This window comes from Centroberyx gerrardi, chromosome 2 (assembly GCF_048128805.1).
Source record: "Centroberyx gerrardi isolate f3 chromosome 2, fCenGer3.hap1.cur.20231027, whole genome shotgun sequence".
In the NCBI taxonomy this organism is placed as follows: Eukaryota; Metazoa; Chordata; class Actinopteri; order Beryciformes; family Berycidae; genus Centroberyx; species Centroberyx gerrardi.
The window spans coordinates 16,853,794-16,871,398 of record NC_135998.1 but is presented as its reverse complement, the minus strand read 5'-3'; the positions used below and the strand labels follow the sequence as shown (position 1 = coordinate 16,871,398).

At 42.8% G+C, this 17,605-nt stretch overlaps 1 protein-coding gene across 1 annotated transcript in view; it reads right to left on the bottom strand.

The window, feature by feature from the left end:
• ermp1 (endoplasmic reticulum metallopeptidase 1) overlaps positions 1-17,605 on the bottom strand; it is a 133,434-nt gene that overhangs the window by 105,203 nt on the left and 10,626 nt on the right. The window contains exons 7-15 of the mRNA XM_078288845.1: positions 15,796-16,008; positions 15,343-15,563; positions 10,173-10,347; positions 8,902-9,092; positions 7,223-7,375; positions 6,203-6,405; positions 5,905-6,020; positions 5,387-5,550; positions 2,001-4,165 (exon numbers count right to left, since the gene is read on the bottom strand). Of these exons, the coding sequence (XP_078144971.1) occupies positions 3,989-4,165; positions 5,387-5,550; positions 5,905-6,020; positions 6,203-6,405; positions 7,223-7,375; positions 8,902-9,092; positions 10,173-10,347; positions 15,343-15,563; positions 15,796-16,008 (1,613 nt within the window). The 3' untranslated portion in view covers positions 2,001-3,988. The remainder of the gene's footprint in view (positions 1-2,000; positions 4,166-5,386; positions 5,551-5,904; positions 6,021-6,202; positions 6,406-7,222; positions 7,376-8,901; positions 9,093-10,172; positions 10,348-15,342; positions 15,564-15,795; positions 16,009-17,605) is intronic.

The following is a 17,605-nucleotide window of genomic DNA, read 5'->3' as shown; positions in this document are numbered from 1 at the left end:
TCCTTTAGTGTTTAGCTGTGTCATTACAACCGTAACGTCTGTTACAGAGGAAGCAGAAGGGAATAAGATATGATTCAATATGTTCAAAAGAGGAAGAAAAATCACTAAATGAGAAGTTAGCAAAACCTCTACACAAGCCACAAATCAGGCAAGAGCGTCTGATTAAAAAGGCAATACAGTTTCATTTTTGTTTTTTTGTAAATCTTATAGTTGGAGTGATTTTTATAACAGCAGCTGGTATAGGCGTAAAGCACATTGATTGGTTTTATATTTTGATTTTGGAAGGGACACATGGAGGCCGGGCGTGTCTCACACTGCGGTCAACTGCCTCGATCGCCTGGCTTTGTAAGGCTTCGTCACTCCGAACGGGTCGCTTTAAAAATCAGCAGTTGCTTCAAGCACAGCGGTAGTTTTCTGTGTTTTTGCTCCTCAGGTGTTACACATCATGCATATAGGAAAGAGTACAGTGGGATGATCCGCTTTCAAATAGCAAGAGCTGTTGAAGGCTGTGGCAAATTTGAAGTCTAAATCTTCCAAAAGACAACAATTTACATAAAAATGCTGTACAGTGCGGCACTTGATAGCATTAAGACCACTGAGACGTTTCGTGTCCGGAACAGTAAACATGTATGCGTCTTAGGAAGCAGAACTGTAAGGCCTCCTTCAGGTCAGCGCTCCTCCGTTTGTGTGGCTGAAGCCAAATTGACAAAATGAAATCACAAGGACACATCACTAGGATGCTGGGAGATATTCCTACTGAATAAACCGATACAGGACGACAACTCCTGCTCAGCTGATCTCCTAAATGCACGACTACGTCCCAGAACTAGACACCAGAAACCGCCTCACTCCCTCTCTGACCGTGTGATCCTGCAGCAGTAGTCAACATGCCGGGATGAGCGGCACACAGTGTGACACAAACCTTTTGTTTCTAAACATAGATTTCATTTGTGTACGTCTCCCACATCCGGGACTGAAGGCAAAGAGAGGGGGGAACGGCTTCCTGGTTCTTTCATGGCACAGTTATGCCAGTTATCAGCCAAACAGTATGGGGCTGCAAACACCTGGCACAACTGTTGAGATAAATGTATTTTACTGTTAACTACCTCAAAACAAATCTTCTATATTTTAGTAGAAAAGCTGAAAAACATGACGATGCTGCTTCATAACCCATCAACAGACCCTTAGCTAAATAGTAGAAACTCATCAAAAGCCCTTTCCACAAACTACATGAACATCCAGCAGCTAACTTTGAATTAACGTCACATCAGAATGCCAGTCAGGTGCCATTCATGCAGACACAGGCCTAATTTGAAAAACTGTCTATTCAGCTATTTAGGATCAAGTTATTTCTGGAAATGAACCATTTCTCTCCAGATATATGTTACGATCTACATTTAAGTCACCTAAAGTATCCATCAACCACAGTTAGTGTATGGCTAAACCTTCCCAACAATAACATTCAAACCTATCTTTACAACCCCAGTATCTGTTGTTAGCACTGTCCCCGACACCAGCTGTGGACAGTGGCGGTGGGAGTGGTGACAGTGACACGGTGGTCTATGGGTTAGGCCGTGTACAACGGATAGATATAAAACGGGTCATTTCTAACTGGCTTGTGGCTGTGATACCGATGGCCCTAGATAGAGAAGCGCGGTGCACCATGAGTGTGAAATGCCAGAAGATACATTATATTAGAACTGAGCCTGGCTTCCACAGTAACACGCACTACAAGAAATGATGGTGATGAGCAAGAAACGACTGTGCTATGAGCTGTCTCCGGCTGCACCAATAAATAGTTTTACATTCTTGGATACATTAGAACATTAAGTGAGAAAAGAAAATTGAAATGGACAGACTGTGCTCCAACACAGGATTTAAAAATGAAGAACAAGAGTTCTTACTAATTTGACCGTACTGGCACTCGTCCCTGGGCTGGAGAATTTGCTAGAAGTTTCTCGGCTGAGAGGCGAATACAGACACACACCGGCCACCCAGACACCTGCAGAATGCACGCATTACTTTTTTAGTCATTCTTAACTATTTCACAGTCTGTCTACAGCTGACAGCCAAATGTGACAAATATGTTAAATTCGACACGGCTAAAGTACATATGTGTATTTCCTCTACACACAGAAAATAAAAGGCAAAATCCAGCCTTTTATAGGGTGAATAATATAAGGGTTTGCATATATATATGTGACGATTTTAACATTTGGTGTTTTTTGTTTATTTATGACAATATATGAAGGATTTCATTCCAAAAGTTAGATATAAATATCTATCTACACTTGGTTTGCCATTTGCTAACAATATCCAGTTTTTGGGGGGATTTTTAAATTTCACTGTGTAACTATTAGGCTAATACCAAGGTCCGATTAACCAATCTCCACCTGTCTTGGCCAATTACAAAAAAGATATTCATTAGTGCTGCTGGAGACGACTCGTAGCATAGGTGACCTCAACTCAAGTTTAAAAAGAAGTAAAACCGCTATTACAGTGACAGCAAATCTAAATAATTTCCACATGAAACAGAACGAGTTAAGTGAAATTGACACAGTTTATGTGAGTGCAAGAGTTGCATTGCTAGTTGACACATCCCCACCCAATCACCTTCTCTGTCTTAAGAATGGACCAGGCGAGGGAAACATGCTTCAGTAAGTCGCAGGGCCTTTTCACCGCCCTTGTTACCCCCCCCCCCCCCCCCGACTCCTGGCCTCCTCAAGCTTTAAAAAGACCACTCCAACCCAAAATCATTTATGTTACTTCCAGGTCTCTGCACGTTTACCTGAAGACGCCAGGTATTTGCATTTGTCGGAAGATTTAAGACCATAGAAAAGTATTCCCATCCACGCGAAATCTAAATATTTTGAGGAGGACTGTTCCTTTAAAGGGATGCCTTGACATTTTGATTTCAGCCTGTTATTTTCGTTCAACAGCCACTTGTCACATTACAGCAAAAGAGTTTCTGCATCTGCACGGCAGGTTCCCTGACAGTTACCCTAAAAGCAGATTGTTAGCATTCCTCGCTGAAATCCATGGTTACACCCAAGGGTTTTAGTGAGGAATGATAATGAGCCATTTCACGGTTAACTGATTAGCCAATACAAAAACCTATCTGCCCATAATATAACAAGTGCGTGTTGAAGAAAAATGACTAAAGTTCAAAGTGTCAAAGTGTCCCACTTAGCTTGGGAGACGGGTGAAATGAAAGCAGCTCTTTTTTCCCTGTAAGATTTAGTAGCTTCACTGGAGCTTCAACTCCCCACAAGCCCAAGTAGATCCATCAGTTCACCACTACATCTACAGTGCAGACAGTGGTAGTGGTGTCATCTCTTTTGCAGTAGAAGCTAGTGACACAGCTATTCTGAGAACGCCTCCTGTCCGAGTGGTGGCCGATAAAGAGAGCGCAAGGGAGGTAGACATGCAATGTCATTCATACAAAAAGAGTCAGCAAGAGTGTTAGCATGAGAGTAAGAGAAGGTAAGAAAGGGGGAGGGAGTTTGCGAGAGAGAGAGACGATGGGGAAGGGAGTGAAATCGAGTGAGTAAAGCAAGAGCAGACAGACTGAGGGACAGTAAAAAAAAAAAAACAGACCCTTCACCCCCTTGTTTCACCAACCCAGGAGTGACCGTAGGGCTTGTGGTACCAGTGCATTGGTCAGTGAGTTAGTCCGTCTGTAAGTTCTACGTACGGTAGGTAAGCTTACTTCTGGCATGTCTCAGCGTGTCTTCCTGCTTGGTTAGCTACTAAGCCTACTGACACAGTGATGGGGGTCTCTCAGGCAGGCTGGGAGGGAGCTGAGTGTGTGCGTGTCCCATTCTGTATGTGTGTGTGTGTGTGTGTGTGTGCGTTTGTGTCAGAGTGAAAAGGCGGCAGGGCCCATCTGCTGATCCTCAGTATTGTTCCTTGAAATCTCTTCTCTCTGTTTTGGGCCGCTGCAGCCGGTAGCTCTCCTCAGTATCAGCCTCTGTGGTTTGTGGCTTCCTCAGTATCGGTACATGTCGTAGGTGCTGACCCAGGAAGAGGGAAAAGCCCACGGGGGAAACCTGCGGAGGATATCCTCCAGCTGAGCAGTCCTCTGGTCTGGCCCAAAGAAATAGTGAGAGGAGATGGCTACCGAGATCATCCCCTCCGGACCTGAAGGGTCTGGGTCCCTGGGAGGCTGAAACAGAGAGAGAGAAGGAAAGAAACACCATCAACATGCGTCAGTAAACACAACTCAGTACGTGAACACACATGTGCAACACCAGAGGGGATATGTGTGTTCAAACACAGTCCAACTCATAAAGACGGGTATAAACTTGGCCTGAAGATCAGAGCCAAGCTCTGGCAGTAACTAATCTGTAGACATCACTGGCTGAGGCCCCAAGGTGCCGTTTCACGTGATGTCCAGAAATCCCAGGAATGAAAAGAATGACTCAGAAAAAAAACTTAAAGTACAAACTCCTGTTAGACGTTTGATAGTCTGTGAGAGATTTACACATAATTCTAAGCCAGGACAGCAGTCTTCAAAAATATATGACACACTAAAGGCCCATTCACATCTAGAACGACAACTATAAAGATAGCTATAAACGCTAACGATACATTGTTTCTCAAGCATTCACATTACAAGGATATTGTTTCATTTTGGTCCGTGAGTTTTCAGACCAAAATGGAGGATGATTACTTTACTGACTTGCTTTTACTTTACTCGCTCTCTTAAGTCACTAAATGAAATAGTCATAGGATTTGGATTCATGAATTGCTGCAAAGGAGAGATGAGCTGGGAGGATCAAATGCTGTTTTTAGTTTAAACATTTCTGCAGAGGGGATGGCCTTTGTCAAACAGTGCCGAGGTTCCTCTGGACTTCTGTGATAAGTTCCTCATCAAATGAAGCCAACACTGCAGTGAACTACCGAATTCTCCGCCCCCTTCTTTCTCAGAACTTTATTCTGATGGGTTGAAAATGTTTTAGTGTTGTCTCCACATCCCAAAAAAAAAAAAGTTACAGTTATCTTTTTGGATGTTTCTATAGTTATCGTTGCAGTGGGAACACAGACATTCAATTTACTTGGAACGATTTAAATTGTTCTGTAGTTATAGTTATCTTTAGTTTTTTTTTAAAAGTAAGGTTAGACAGTTACATTAAATCAACACTATTATTGGAGAATATTTTCCAGTATTTTGAATTGATAGACTTAGTTTGTCAAATTTATCATTGGAAAATATTTCCATTATAAGGGTGAAAGCTGAAGGGTCATATTGGGAAACATTTATCTTTTCACAGTAGGCAAATAAACTTGCTCCAAAATAAGAATCTGTTTAAATAATTTCCATAACAAAACACATCAACACACAACAGCACGGGGATATGAAATGTTGATAAGTAGAAGGCGGTACCTGTATTTCAAACCAGAAGGTCCATGTGGGGGCGTCAAGGCCATGGGAATAGAAGATAAAATATTCTCCACTCAGGTCGAACTGGGGCGTCCCGTCCCCGAAGGACCAGGTGGAGAGGCTCGCCCCTCGGTGAGGCATCAGATACAGGGACATGTGGCTGGGGCCTGCAAGGGACAGGACAGGACATAAACACATAGTACACACACACAAACATGCACACACACACACACACATACACAACCAAGTTAACTGATCCATACATAAGAGAAATGGGAAAATGCGTGCATTACAGTATTGGCAGAGTTTAAATGTGCAAGCATGGCTATAATGTACGGTTACTGAACCGCTCAGCACTGGGAACCCAAATCTTAAATGTATTCAATTCTATAAATTTTCAAAATGCACTACAGTTGTAAATGGCTTGGTGAAAAATACTTCACTGTGTAGGACCTGCAAGTCCTAGCAAGACACTTTTAAATTAGATCTCTGCTGATTGGGCCACATATAGCGCGCCTGACCTTTGACATGGAAGGTCATCTTGACCGTTCCCCAGCTGGTCTCCTCTCTGGACAGCAGGCTGAACTCCACAGGAGAGCTGGGAGACACTTCTGGAGCCGGGAGGTACCAGTTCTTCCTACGAATACACACACCAAAACACTCATGAATGTACTGGACAGTGCAAGGTATGAAAGGACACACCCCGTATACAAAATAATACATTTGTTAAATTATGCCATATTTATTAGTCTAGACTCTGGAGTGATAACGAGCATAAAAACAAAGCTGCGAAGTGTACTAGAAGGCTGTGCTACTGACTTGCTGAGGAACTTGACTGGCAGGAACCAGGGGAAACCGCAGAAGGGTCGGTCCTCACTGCAGCGGGTGCGAACGTCGTCGTTGATCTCGGGGATGTGGGGCGTGACGTACTGCATGCCGGTGTAGTCGAAGCTGTTGATCCACAGGCCCGAGTCCCGGCTCTCCACCTGGCCCTGGAGGTTGTGGAAGGTCCGCGTCGTGTGCTGCAGGGGGGCGGACGAGGCAACGACTTAGGGAGACGGAGCTAAAGGTGTTATCTTAGTGCATGTCTGTGTGTAAGGACTGACATAACCACAGTGTTGAGTTCCAAAGTTTCTCACAAGTACAGTAAAATGTGAAAATTTGCGCTTGTAATCACACACTCTCGAGGGTAAGAGCTTATTAGGGTTAGAGTTTGGTTTAAACTTCTAGTGGCAGCATCTGTAGTGTGTGTGTGTGTGTGTGTGTATAGTCAGTTTCAGATATGGAATAGGGCTGAACAATTAATCGATATTTTATCGAAGTCGCAATATGGCCTACTGCAATTTTCAAATCGCAGGAGGCGCAATATTTGTTAAAGGCGAAATGTGTGTCAAAATACCATTTTAAATTAAATATTGTCGTGCTGCAGAGATGTCCTGGCCTACACATCATATTCTACAGACTTAAGAAAACATCTTTGTTTGGTACAGATCCCCGCAAAAATCACACCATAATCATTTTAAAACGTTTTTCAATGAAAATGAGAATAATGATGTAAAAATTATCATTCCCTCTAATATCGCAAATCATATCGCAATTGCAATATCAGTCAAAATAATCGCAATTAGATATTTTTTCAAAATCGTTCAGCCCTAATATGGAATACATAAGTTCTCTAATAAATGCAGCGAATCAGGCTGCCTTTATGCCCCAATGCGTAGGAGAACACATTAAAAGGCAATACCATGTGGGGATTTATGTAACTATGCTTCAGTGCGTGACTAAATATCTAGAATGAATACATGTGTGTATGTGTGTGTGCGTGATGCAACTCGGGACCTGCAGGAAGACTCGCTTTGGCCGTGGGCTGTCTGCACTGGCTGAGTAAGGGAACACGAGGCCACAGGACACCAACAGGAACATGATGGTGAAGACGGAGCCCAGGCCAGCCAGGATCCACTTAGTACTCCTTACCAAGTAGATGAAATGGAGCTGACAGAGAAAGAAAGAGAGAAACATGTCACTGGAAAAAAGCACACAGCCATCTGATTGGAAATGATCACCGATATGAGAAAGAGATCTGATTTTGTCCATTGCTGTCTAAATGACAGATAATGAATCAAAACTAGTTTTTCCAGTAAGTGACTCCTCTGAAACAGATTAGCTTGTGCAGCTCTGTGACTTAAGAGAGCATTTCATTGATTCTGATTCAATCACAATGCTATTATTACTCAAACTGAGTGCAGCTTTCAATACGGTCGACCATAATGTACTCTTAAATTACTCTACATTGTTCTCTCATGGTCTAGGTGCCATCTACTAGAAAGAAAGCAACGCATCTTCCACAACAATAAGACCTAAGAGTTATTGTAATGTGGACATTGGTGTTCCTCCATCTACACGCTGCCGCTCGGTGAAATTATCCATAAATTTGGCATTTTATTGTTATGCTGACGACACTCAACTCTATAAACCCGCCAAACCAAAAGACCACTTCTATTTCCTAAACCTGTCAAACGTTGGATGACAGAGATGTTGGTTATTGAACCAGCTAGATACAGGTATCAGTTTGAGAACACTGCTCTAAATGTTTATAATTGTGTGATTTCCCAGAGCGCTGCTATGAAAAATCTTGGCGTTACATTCGATGCTCCTCTCTCATTCTGCATCGAACATCAAGGATGCTACTAAAATGGCGTTTTACCATCTTCACAAAATTGCTAAACTTCGACCCATTCTAATAACAGCAACGCAGAAACCTTAGTACATGCATTTTGTATTGCAAAGACTTGATTACTACAACATCCCGTTCTCCAGTTTACCAAAGGCTACATTTAAAATCTTCAGCTCGTACAAGATGCTGCTGCCAGAATCTTGACCACAAAACACCTGTCCTGTCCTAGCATACACTGGCTTTTTCTTAACCTGCTCCCTTTCTTTGGAACAGTCTCCCACTTGCGATTAGAGAGGCAAGCTCTAAAACTTTGGTCATCCCTAGCTTTGCACAATTACTGGGAGTGACTCAGTCTCTTCAGTAAGGTTAGATCAGTTAGCTAGCACCAGCTCAGGTTCCTGCCGATGGGAATTTAGTTTGCCTGTCCTGTTTTCCCAGTCTCTGTGCACCTGTTCAGTCATGTTGGTCATGTCTGTTTGTGTGAGTGAGTGAATGACTTCATCTGCTCTGTTCCGGCTTTCCAGCTAGGAGGATCCCTCTCTGAGTAGCCCTACATAAGGTTTCTTCCATTTTATGGGAGTTTTTCCTTGTCCTCAGTTGAGGGTCTACGGTTGGGGGCTGTTTTCATAATGTGGGTGTTGTGAAGTCCTTGTACACTGTAACATTTATTAAGGGCTGTACAAATTGCCTTGACTTGTTCAGGACATACTTGGTAATTGCCTCCACTCACCTAACTTATACACGATACACACATTTCATTTGTTAATGACAGAAACCTCTGGTGAGAGCTCAGAAGAGGAAATCCTTATTTATTTCCCATTGTTGTAAATGCATGAATACTCACAAAGAAGGAGGAGAGGAAGATGGTTGCCAGGGTGACCAGGGACGCCAGCACCACTTCAGGAGGTATCTCAGTGCCGCTGCGGCCCAGGATAGGCGTGAAAATCTCAAACACCACCCAGATGAGGAACATGAAGTGGACATAGGGCAATGCCAGGCCCAACAGGTAGAGCACACTGTACTTCACCGACGCTCCTGGAGAGGGTGGAGGTGAGAAAGACTGTGCTCGTGTTCAGAAGGTTCATTCACTGGGGAAATTCCCCAAAAAATGACCACCATTGGGTTAGAATGGGAAGAATTTCATAATCAATTATACAACAATTTCTACTACTATTAATAACAGTAACAGTTATGGTTATGTGCCATGGTTGCTGGGATGAAGATTAATTTAATTTGGGGGTCATGCAGATTCTGTTGCTCACGATAGCTCTAATCTCTCCAAAGCACTTTTCACCCAAGCAAGCAAACACTGGGCAAAAAGATATTGGTTCCTTTGAAGGTTAAACAGTGCATTCAGTGCAAATGGAGCTTGCAAACAGCTTAAACGCACCAGCACACTTGTTACTCTTTAGCCAGAAGTAGTTTTATACTTAAACTTAATCCTTTATACTCAGCAGCTAGAATATTAACCGATGCCAAACGAAGGCACCATATATAATAAATTTTCGCATCTCTACATAGGTTATCAGTCAGATTTCTAAATAATTTTTTTTTTTTTAAATTGTATGTTTAACGCATGGCTAGGTCCGGGCCCTAGCTACATCGTTTCCTATGAGTCAGGATGCAGCCTGAGACCCTTTGGTGGGGACTTTCTGACTGTCCCAGTCATCACAATCCCTCTCCAGCCCATCAAACAGTGTTTGTGGACAGTAAGATCTAGCATTAGCTATTAGCTGGGAGTTAACTTTAGTCTACCACCAGCAATTAGCTAGTGAGCTACCTAACTTCTACTAGCATACTGAGCAAAGCCAGTTTCCAAAACAAAAGAGCCATCAATAAGATCATCTCACCATACTGACTTACAGCTGATCTTACTGGTAAGAAGCTTTTGAGAAACAGGTTTGGGGACAAGACAACCTTCTCTATTGTTTGTTGTTTTTGTACTAATTAATACTAAGAAGAGCAAATTTGTCCTAGGGAAAATTTGTCCTAGGGCAAAGCATTTACATTTGACATGCATACATACATGCATGCACACATAGCATTTTCAGTATTTTTACTCAGTGCAGTCTAACTTGCAGCTGATAAATAAGCATATACAGGTTGAGTGTGTACCTCTGTGTTTGAACTCCTTGGCCAGCAGCAGTTTAGTGGCTAGGGGGAAGGCCACCATCAGCATGGGCACGTAGGCCGAGCACAGGCCCTGCTGGGTCAGCCACACCAGGCTGCAGCACCACAGCAGCAAGCTCACGTCAAAGTAGAGTTCTCCCAGCTCCACCAGACGGACACCCTGAATGGAAAACACACAGAACAGCCCAACACACAGGGAGTGAGCATGCGCAATTCCATTCTTTCATTCCATTCTTTCATTCCATCACATCTGTTGTTGTTTTATTCGCCATTCTTCTCCCCTTCCCATACTGCACTCTTCCGTTCCTTTCCTTCAGCATATCATGGCAACATCTTTTTTTGGGGGATCAACTCCACTGTCTTTCCTTCCCTACGTTTTCTCCTTTCCAATGTTTCCCCCACACAGAGGAAATCTCTTGCGCCACTACTATGAGATCATGAGATTTGCAAAGAGGCAAATGGCCCATTAGTTCATAGAAGTTTAATTGAACCCACATTACTAATCTGTAGGCCCAATTACACAATTCCTCCATCCTAGGATCAGCAGAACATTGTTCTTTTGAAAGCCCTTGTTCATAACAGGATATGAAAGTGAATGACAGCTGGGTTGGCACTGCCCAGGTTGAGCATCAACTCCTGCTGACACAAATGAAATGAGCACTGTGCTTCATGTGTTACACTGACTCATTCAGGTATAACCTGACAGCAGAGACGTTGAAAACCGCAGTGCTGTTCATAGCCTACATGAGCTTGTAGCTTGAACGAACGAGAGCGGTAACCAGGCTCTCTGATCATCTGGCTGGCAGGTTACTGTCACTGATTGGGGCGATGCGAAACAAAGTATTCATCATTTTCATTTTAATTAATATTCTTTACATTCCTTTTCATTGGTTTCATATGAAGTGATCTGTTTGTTTGTTTGTTCTTGTATTGACACCCTAAACAAACACAGATAAAACTAAAATACATTTTTGGATCTTAGTCATGGTCTTAGTACAAAGGTGTGTGGGTGTATGTGTGTGTGTGGGTGGGTGGGTACACCTGAGAACCGAATGGAACAAACATTCTGGCCACTAGACAAACAAAAATATTAGCACGAGCTGGAAAATACACACAACACATGATTTCCTGTATTTGCTATATTATTTTAATGACTGTATAACTGCCAAAAATTAGCTGGACAAAACTCTACCCAAAATAATCAATTTAACACAAATGTATCATGACAAACTTAAAGGTGTAAGTTCCTCAACACAAAACAAAAAGAACACAAAGAAAAAAGAAAAGGGCTAGAGGAGCGGATATTTCAGCTCAGTGCTCTATGGAGAGCAAACACATTGTCCATTAAGATAAAACTTCCTAGTTAGATGAAAAAATTGACAACAGGGCGAGTCACTTTGACTTCCTCATTCTTCCTAATACGCAAATCAACCTATCTCATTACCCATTAGCCACCGACTACAGTCCCAACCCCCGACAATGAACGTCCCAAAGCACCCAGAGTTCACAAGCAGAGCGATGCACAGACGTATCAGTCAGTGTATGTAGAACCAACCAAAACTACCATAATCTATAACCCCTCCCTTACAGAAATGATACAATAAAAAACAAATAATCATTACACATGCCATCTGACCAGCAAAACAGAAGTGATTAGACAAGTCACCATAACCACTATAGTTAGAAACCAGCTCAAATTCAGAACCTCTCTCATGCTAACGATTTTAACTCAAATATCAAAAATGCTTCTCTTTGCAACAACTTTGCATGTAATAATCTTTACTTCATCTGAAGTTTGTTTGATGCACCTGCAACAACACTGAGCCATCACAGCGCAGCAATATTCAGTAAAGCAACAGTGGAAAGCGGAAAGTGGAAGGCTATGCTGTTTTCCCCAAACAGATTCCATTTAAAATGCTTCTTTAGAATTTACATCCGTTGGAATTTGAGGATGCCAGAAATTTCTCATGTATGTGAAGTGTGTTGTGGCGGCTATTATTAGGTGTGTAAAAGTCACTGCCTTGCTGTTCATACATGTAGCCTAACCTTTGAGATGCAACAGTTTCATTAAGGAACAGCAGTTCAGCGCTAACAATGAGCCTGTTTCATAGTTGTTGCCCATTATAAGCTGTTAATTACAATGTGCCCTAAACTGAGAGGTACTGCCTCAGCCACACTCTAAAAACATGCATGGAAAATAATATTCTTCCCTATTTATTATAGTATCACTGTAAGTAAGGATGTACTGTAAACCATCACCAAGTCATGACTCACTGATATGAATAAAAACTAAACAGGAACACCAAATTCAGTGATGACTTTTCACCTCAAGACTCGCACTTCCTACTGTCCTCGGGACTTTTCGCCAGGGCTATAACTGTAAACTGAAACTAACACTAAAATTCAGTGTGGGGAAAAAAAAAAAACACTTTCATGAACTGAAAGGAAAATAAAAGTGAAATGGAGTTAAACAAAAAAAATTTAAAAAGCCAAAAAATAGTGTCTACTGCATGGAGAATTAGAGCACCTGATTCCTTATGCGTTACTGTAGACTAATAGAGGGGCTTGTCGCAATATTTCATTACCAAGCACAACATTCCACAGGCGCACAAGGCAACGTATTGTCTGATTAAAATGAGCAACACCCAGATCTCAGCTCGACTCGGAGGCACTCGCCCAACTCTTCTCTCTCTCGCATTGCTTTTCGGTCTAATGATTTTTCAACCAACTGTTATGTAGTTCTCCCCCTACACACACACACATGGCGCCAAAGCTTGAACATACCCACACAAGCATGCACACTCGCCCACACATAATAAAATCTACACAGAAGCGAATGTACTCGCATCTCTGCTCGCGTGCACACAAAGAACTCCCAGTGTCCGCAGCCAGCTCTGAAGAGGCTGGAATATATATATATATAGGCTGGAATGATTCGGTACAGAGGCAGAACAACCAGAGAGAGATCATTATTTCATGCTAGTTCTTCTCCGTCTGTTTCTCCGTCTCTCTCGTAGGCCAAGAGGCTCAGATCATTACGGTTACCCGCCTCAGCTGACTCCTGCTCATTGTGGCTCGACCAGAACACCAAATTATCAACGGCTGCGTGAACCAAGCAATGTGTAGAAATGTTGGTGTGAGGATTCTCATTCCGGCATTATTCATTTTTTTACGTTAATGATCTATGTCTGTTCTGTCAAAAGAAACTTGCCACTCGTATTTTGACTCTTTGGTTCAATGAGAAAATAGCATTTAGAGCTAGGCCGCAGATATACTCTGGTGTTTCAATAAAGATTTTCTTTCAGGGGAGATGAAGCCCCATTTAGTCTGGGACAAAGATTAGCCTGTGTCCAGCCTGGAGCCGGGCCACGACAAGGTGGAGTTCAGAATGCTGTCATGTGGGGTTCGGTGCAGTTCAGCATGAAACCATGAAACTCAGTCTTAATAGTTTCAACCTTAAGTATAAGCTTTTTTGAAAGATTATTTTTATGCCATTTCTGCTTTTTTTAGAAACTACAGTTCAGAGAGGCAAGAAAGAGGAAAGAGAGAGGGGGATGACGTGACAAAGGTCCCAGGCCGGGTTCAAACTCGGGATGTTGTGGTTATATGGTACGTGCCTTAGACTGCTGAGCCACCAGGACGCCCAAGAATAACCTTTGATAATTAGCCTGTAACATTTACTGAAAATTAAAATACACTAAAAGACTACATCAGCTGAATTGCAATGGCTAACCTTCGACTCCTAAAATGTATTGAACATATGCTACCAGTCTTCATTAGGGGAGTTTGTTGAGACAAGCAATGATAAGCAAAGAGAAGGAAGGAAACGGACGGACAAACCCGTCTTTATTTGTCACAAACAACCATTTTTCACAATGCACACACACGTGCACGGCGGCTTGCACACACACACACGTTTCCAATGGCACCGTGAGATATGCCCTCCGCATTTATCCCATCCTGGCTTGTGAGAAGAGGGAATGTACAGTCCACACCCTGACATTAACAAGCAGAAATGCTAACATTTGATTAAATAACTGGCAAACCAGGAAAAGCTCCTGCAACCACCATCAACAAGACCCACACACCGATTGCTGAATGTGCGCTATGCTGCAAATGTTTCTTGGGTGAATGTGTGTGTACGGGCACACATGCGTGTGTGTATCAGATGACTGACTATGTGACACCTCCCTTCAGTTCTATCCACTAATACCACACACACACACACACACGCACACACAAAAAGAGCTGCTGTTCTGTAATCACCATGGAGGAAGAGGAAGTCACAGCTTTCTCCTCTCTGAACTTAGTGCCCTTAAATCTGAGCTCAGTTTAAGTCGTCATGAGATATTAGACTCACAGAAACAATCCAGCTGCCTGTTTGCCTCATGCAGCACACAAAGAGGTAATGAGGAAAGGAGTGAATACTCGTTTTATCATACAGAAGCCTCACAGAATCCGTACTCTCAGTTGACAGTAAAGGCTGTATAAATGTGACGAGATACTGAACAAGGAGCATCATTCAAGATACTGATCTAGCTCATGCTGGTCAACATTCTTTCAGCTTCAACACAGTACATCATTCCAACACTCACCCTTGGCCTGGAGTTACACGTATACACATCGTCTGCACCTTCAGCTTTACAGTACAACTGTATTTTATAAAGACTGAAATGTTCTAAAGCAATGCATAATATGGTTTCCACTACAGGGTCAACCGGTTAGCCAGGGTTTGCTCATCATTTAAGATACCTATACAGATGATTTGTGACCAGAGCTTACAGTTCAAATTAAATAAACAGCTGATAAGCACCATCTATTCAAACAAATGTGCATAAAACAAGGTGAAAAATACACAGTTTGGTTCCTCTAAAGTGACCATTTTGCTGGGTACACAGTGACTTATGTGATTTATGAAATTACCTGTCAACTGTCTGGAATACACCTCATTTCCAGCTTTACTAGTCGGTGCAATGATTTTGCTAAAACAATACCATTTTACAGTGCTATGGGCAATTCTCCTCAAAGTCCCTCCACTAATCCTGTGGTTGAGGCTCTTACCCATTATTTGTACATGCACACCCACACCATCTGCCCTTTTAGCTTTACAGTCCAAAGTTCAAAGAGGCCTTGCATTCAAACCCCCACCACTCACCCCGTAGTACAGGTTCTTGGCCAGTGTGTGGACAAGGATCATCTTGCCAGTGGCAGCGGCCCCGTACAGGCAGATGGAGGAGTAGAAGTGGTTGTACCAAAACATCGAGCGGCCCAGCAGAGTGACCAGCAGGGCCACAATCAGCACCGACAGCAGGGTGACGAACCAGCTCAGCACCGCTACCCCTGTGGCACAGGCCAGCTCTCGCACGTAGCGCCCACCTGGGACAGATGAAGGCAGTTGAATGAACACACACATATACAACATTAGTAGCTTTAAGGATACTGTCAAACTGTTCTCCAGAATAAATACATGAATTGGCCCCAAAAAATCTTAATCTTACTGTGAAATCTTAAAATTTACATTTTTCAAGAATACAATAAGTAAATACTTAAGTAACTCCCAAAGGGGAAAACACAACATACAAGTTCATGACAGGACATGGTGACCTACCCCCGTTGCCAGGCAGCGAGGCCTTTTTGGCAAGGTAGAGGAAGGTGGCTGCAGCCACCACGTAGTTGAGGATGGTGCCGACGCGGGCTGGGTAAGCCACCACCACCACCCCTAACAGGTCAAAAAATACCATGTTGCCATGACGATACTCTGAGGAATCGGCCAACTTCTCCGACATCACCAGGTACTTCAGCACCGCCAGGATGTTGTCGCCTAGAAACAGGAAGTGAGGTCAGAGGTGAAAAGGTTAAAGCAGAAAGTGAATAGTATAGTAATATTGCAGGGGAGTGATGTATTCTGGTGATGAGACGTATTGATCTTGGCAGTATTTTGAGTATACATAGACTGGACAGCCAGAGGGTACAAGGGTATGATCCTGACTTGTAACCAACAACAACGTAAAAGGAACCAGGACAGAACAGAATATGATGTGTATTAGTGGAGTGGAGAAAATACACACCGAAAGGACTAGAAATATTGGCCCGGGTCAAAGCAAAGTGGTGAAACTAATGTGGATGCAAGTCACATTAGTCAAGTTGGACAATTTACTGTTGGGGCAAAAATAGGGTTTCACCACTGGGATCAAAGGAAGGAAGGAAATAGTCAATAAATTTACTCTGTTGTGGTTAAAAAGCTGATGCATCTGAAGCAATAGAATAAAACCTAGTTATGGGTCAACATGACCCACTGACCAGCTACAACAGGCTACAGTGAGGCAGTGGTCTCTGGCACTCTGACACCGCCACCTGGACTGCATTTTCTGCAGCAATTAAACCATGTGCAAGGAAACACCATGTCAATAATTAAACAAATGAGATACAGACTGGTAAGCAAAGGCCTACTATTGTGTACTGGCTTTTGGTTTGAGATTCGGAAATTTCATTTGGTTTAATTGGTGCTTCTATATACAGTCACACACCCGTTATACACACAGTAAATATGGGACATGTACAGGAACTCACATTGTCAGACTTGCCATGGAATTGGCTACAATCATGATCTTGAATGTAGGAACACAAGGCGTGGAGTCTAGCTACATGAAGGATCAGAGAGGGGTCACTGTATAGGTTTCTGTGGCCCGAGGCTTCACATTTGCTACTGTGCAGTTCCTCCAAGCTGCGTGTCTTTTATCTGTGTGGTGTGCTGCTGCCTGCATATCGGCACAGTTGACAGCACACACACACACACGCATGCACAAACACACAGGCTAGACAAAGCTCCATTGTTCTCCTGACTGCCAGGCTCACTGTGGTCAGAGTGTAAACATAACCTAGTGTACTACATTCAGTCATTTATCTAGGATTTACTGCTTTGTGCCTTACTACATGGCTCCGCTTTGTGATTTACCTAATCCTTTCCTTTCTGAGTTGAACCATGAAAGAACAAAATGATCATAAGATAAATAAAAAAAACAACAACACATCATCATTTTAATCCAGGTTAACATTTGTCAATAACAGGTTATGTTGGCATGCCCTCGTTTCTATATCTACATAATATTATCTTTAAAAATAGATATGGATCCAGGCTACGTTTGATTGTAGCTACAGTGCATCTGCAGTAGAACAATGCTAGCTTAGCAGCCTGTCATAAAGCAGATGCTGAACTATGATGAAGTGGGGAGACTGTAAATAGCCGTGTTAGGCCAAGCCTGCTGTGTTCATCACAATAACACAGACCTTAACAGAGCAGACCTACTCCACTTGCCCTGTACTGCAACAACTCTCCACCTTACCACAGCATTCTGTTTTCTTCTTCACAGAGTAAAAACAGCCTCTACTTCTTTCTGAAATCTCTCTCTGTCTTTCTC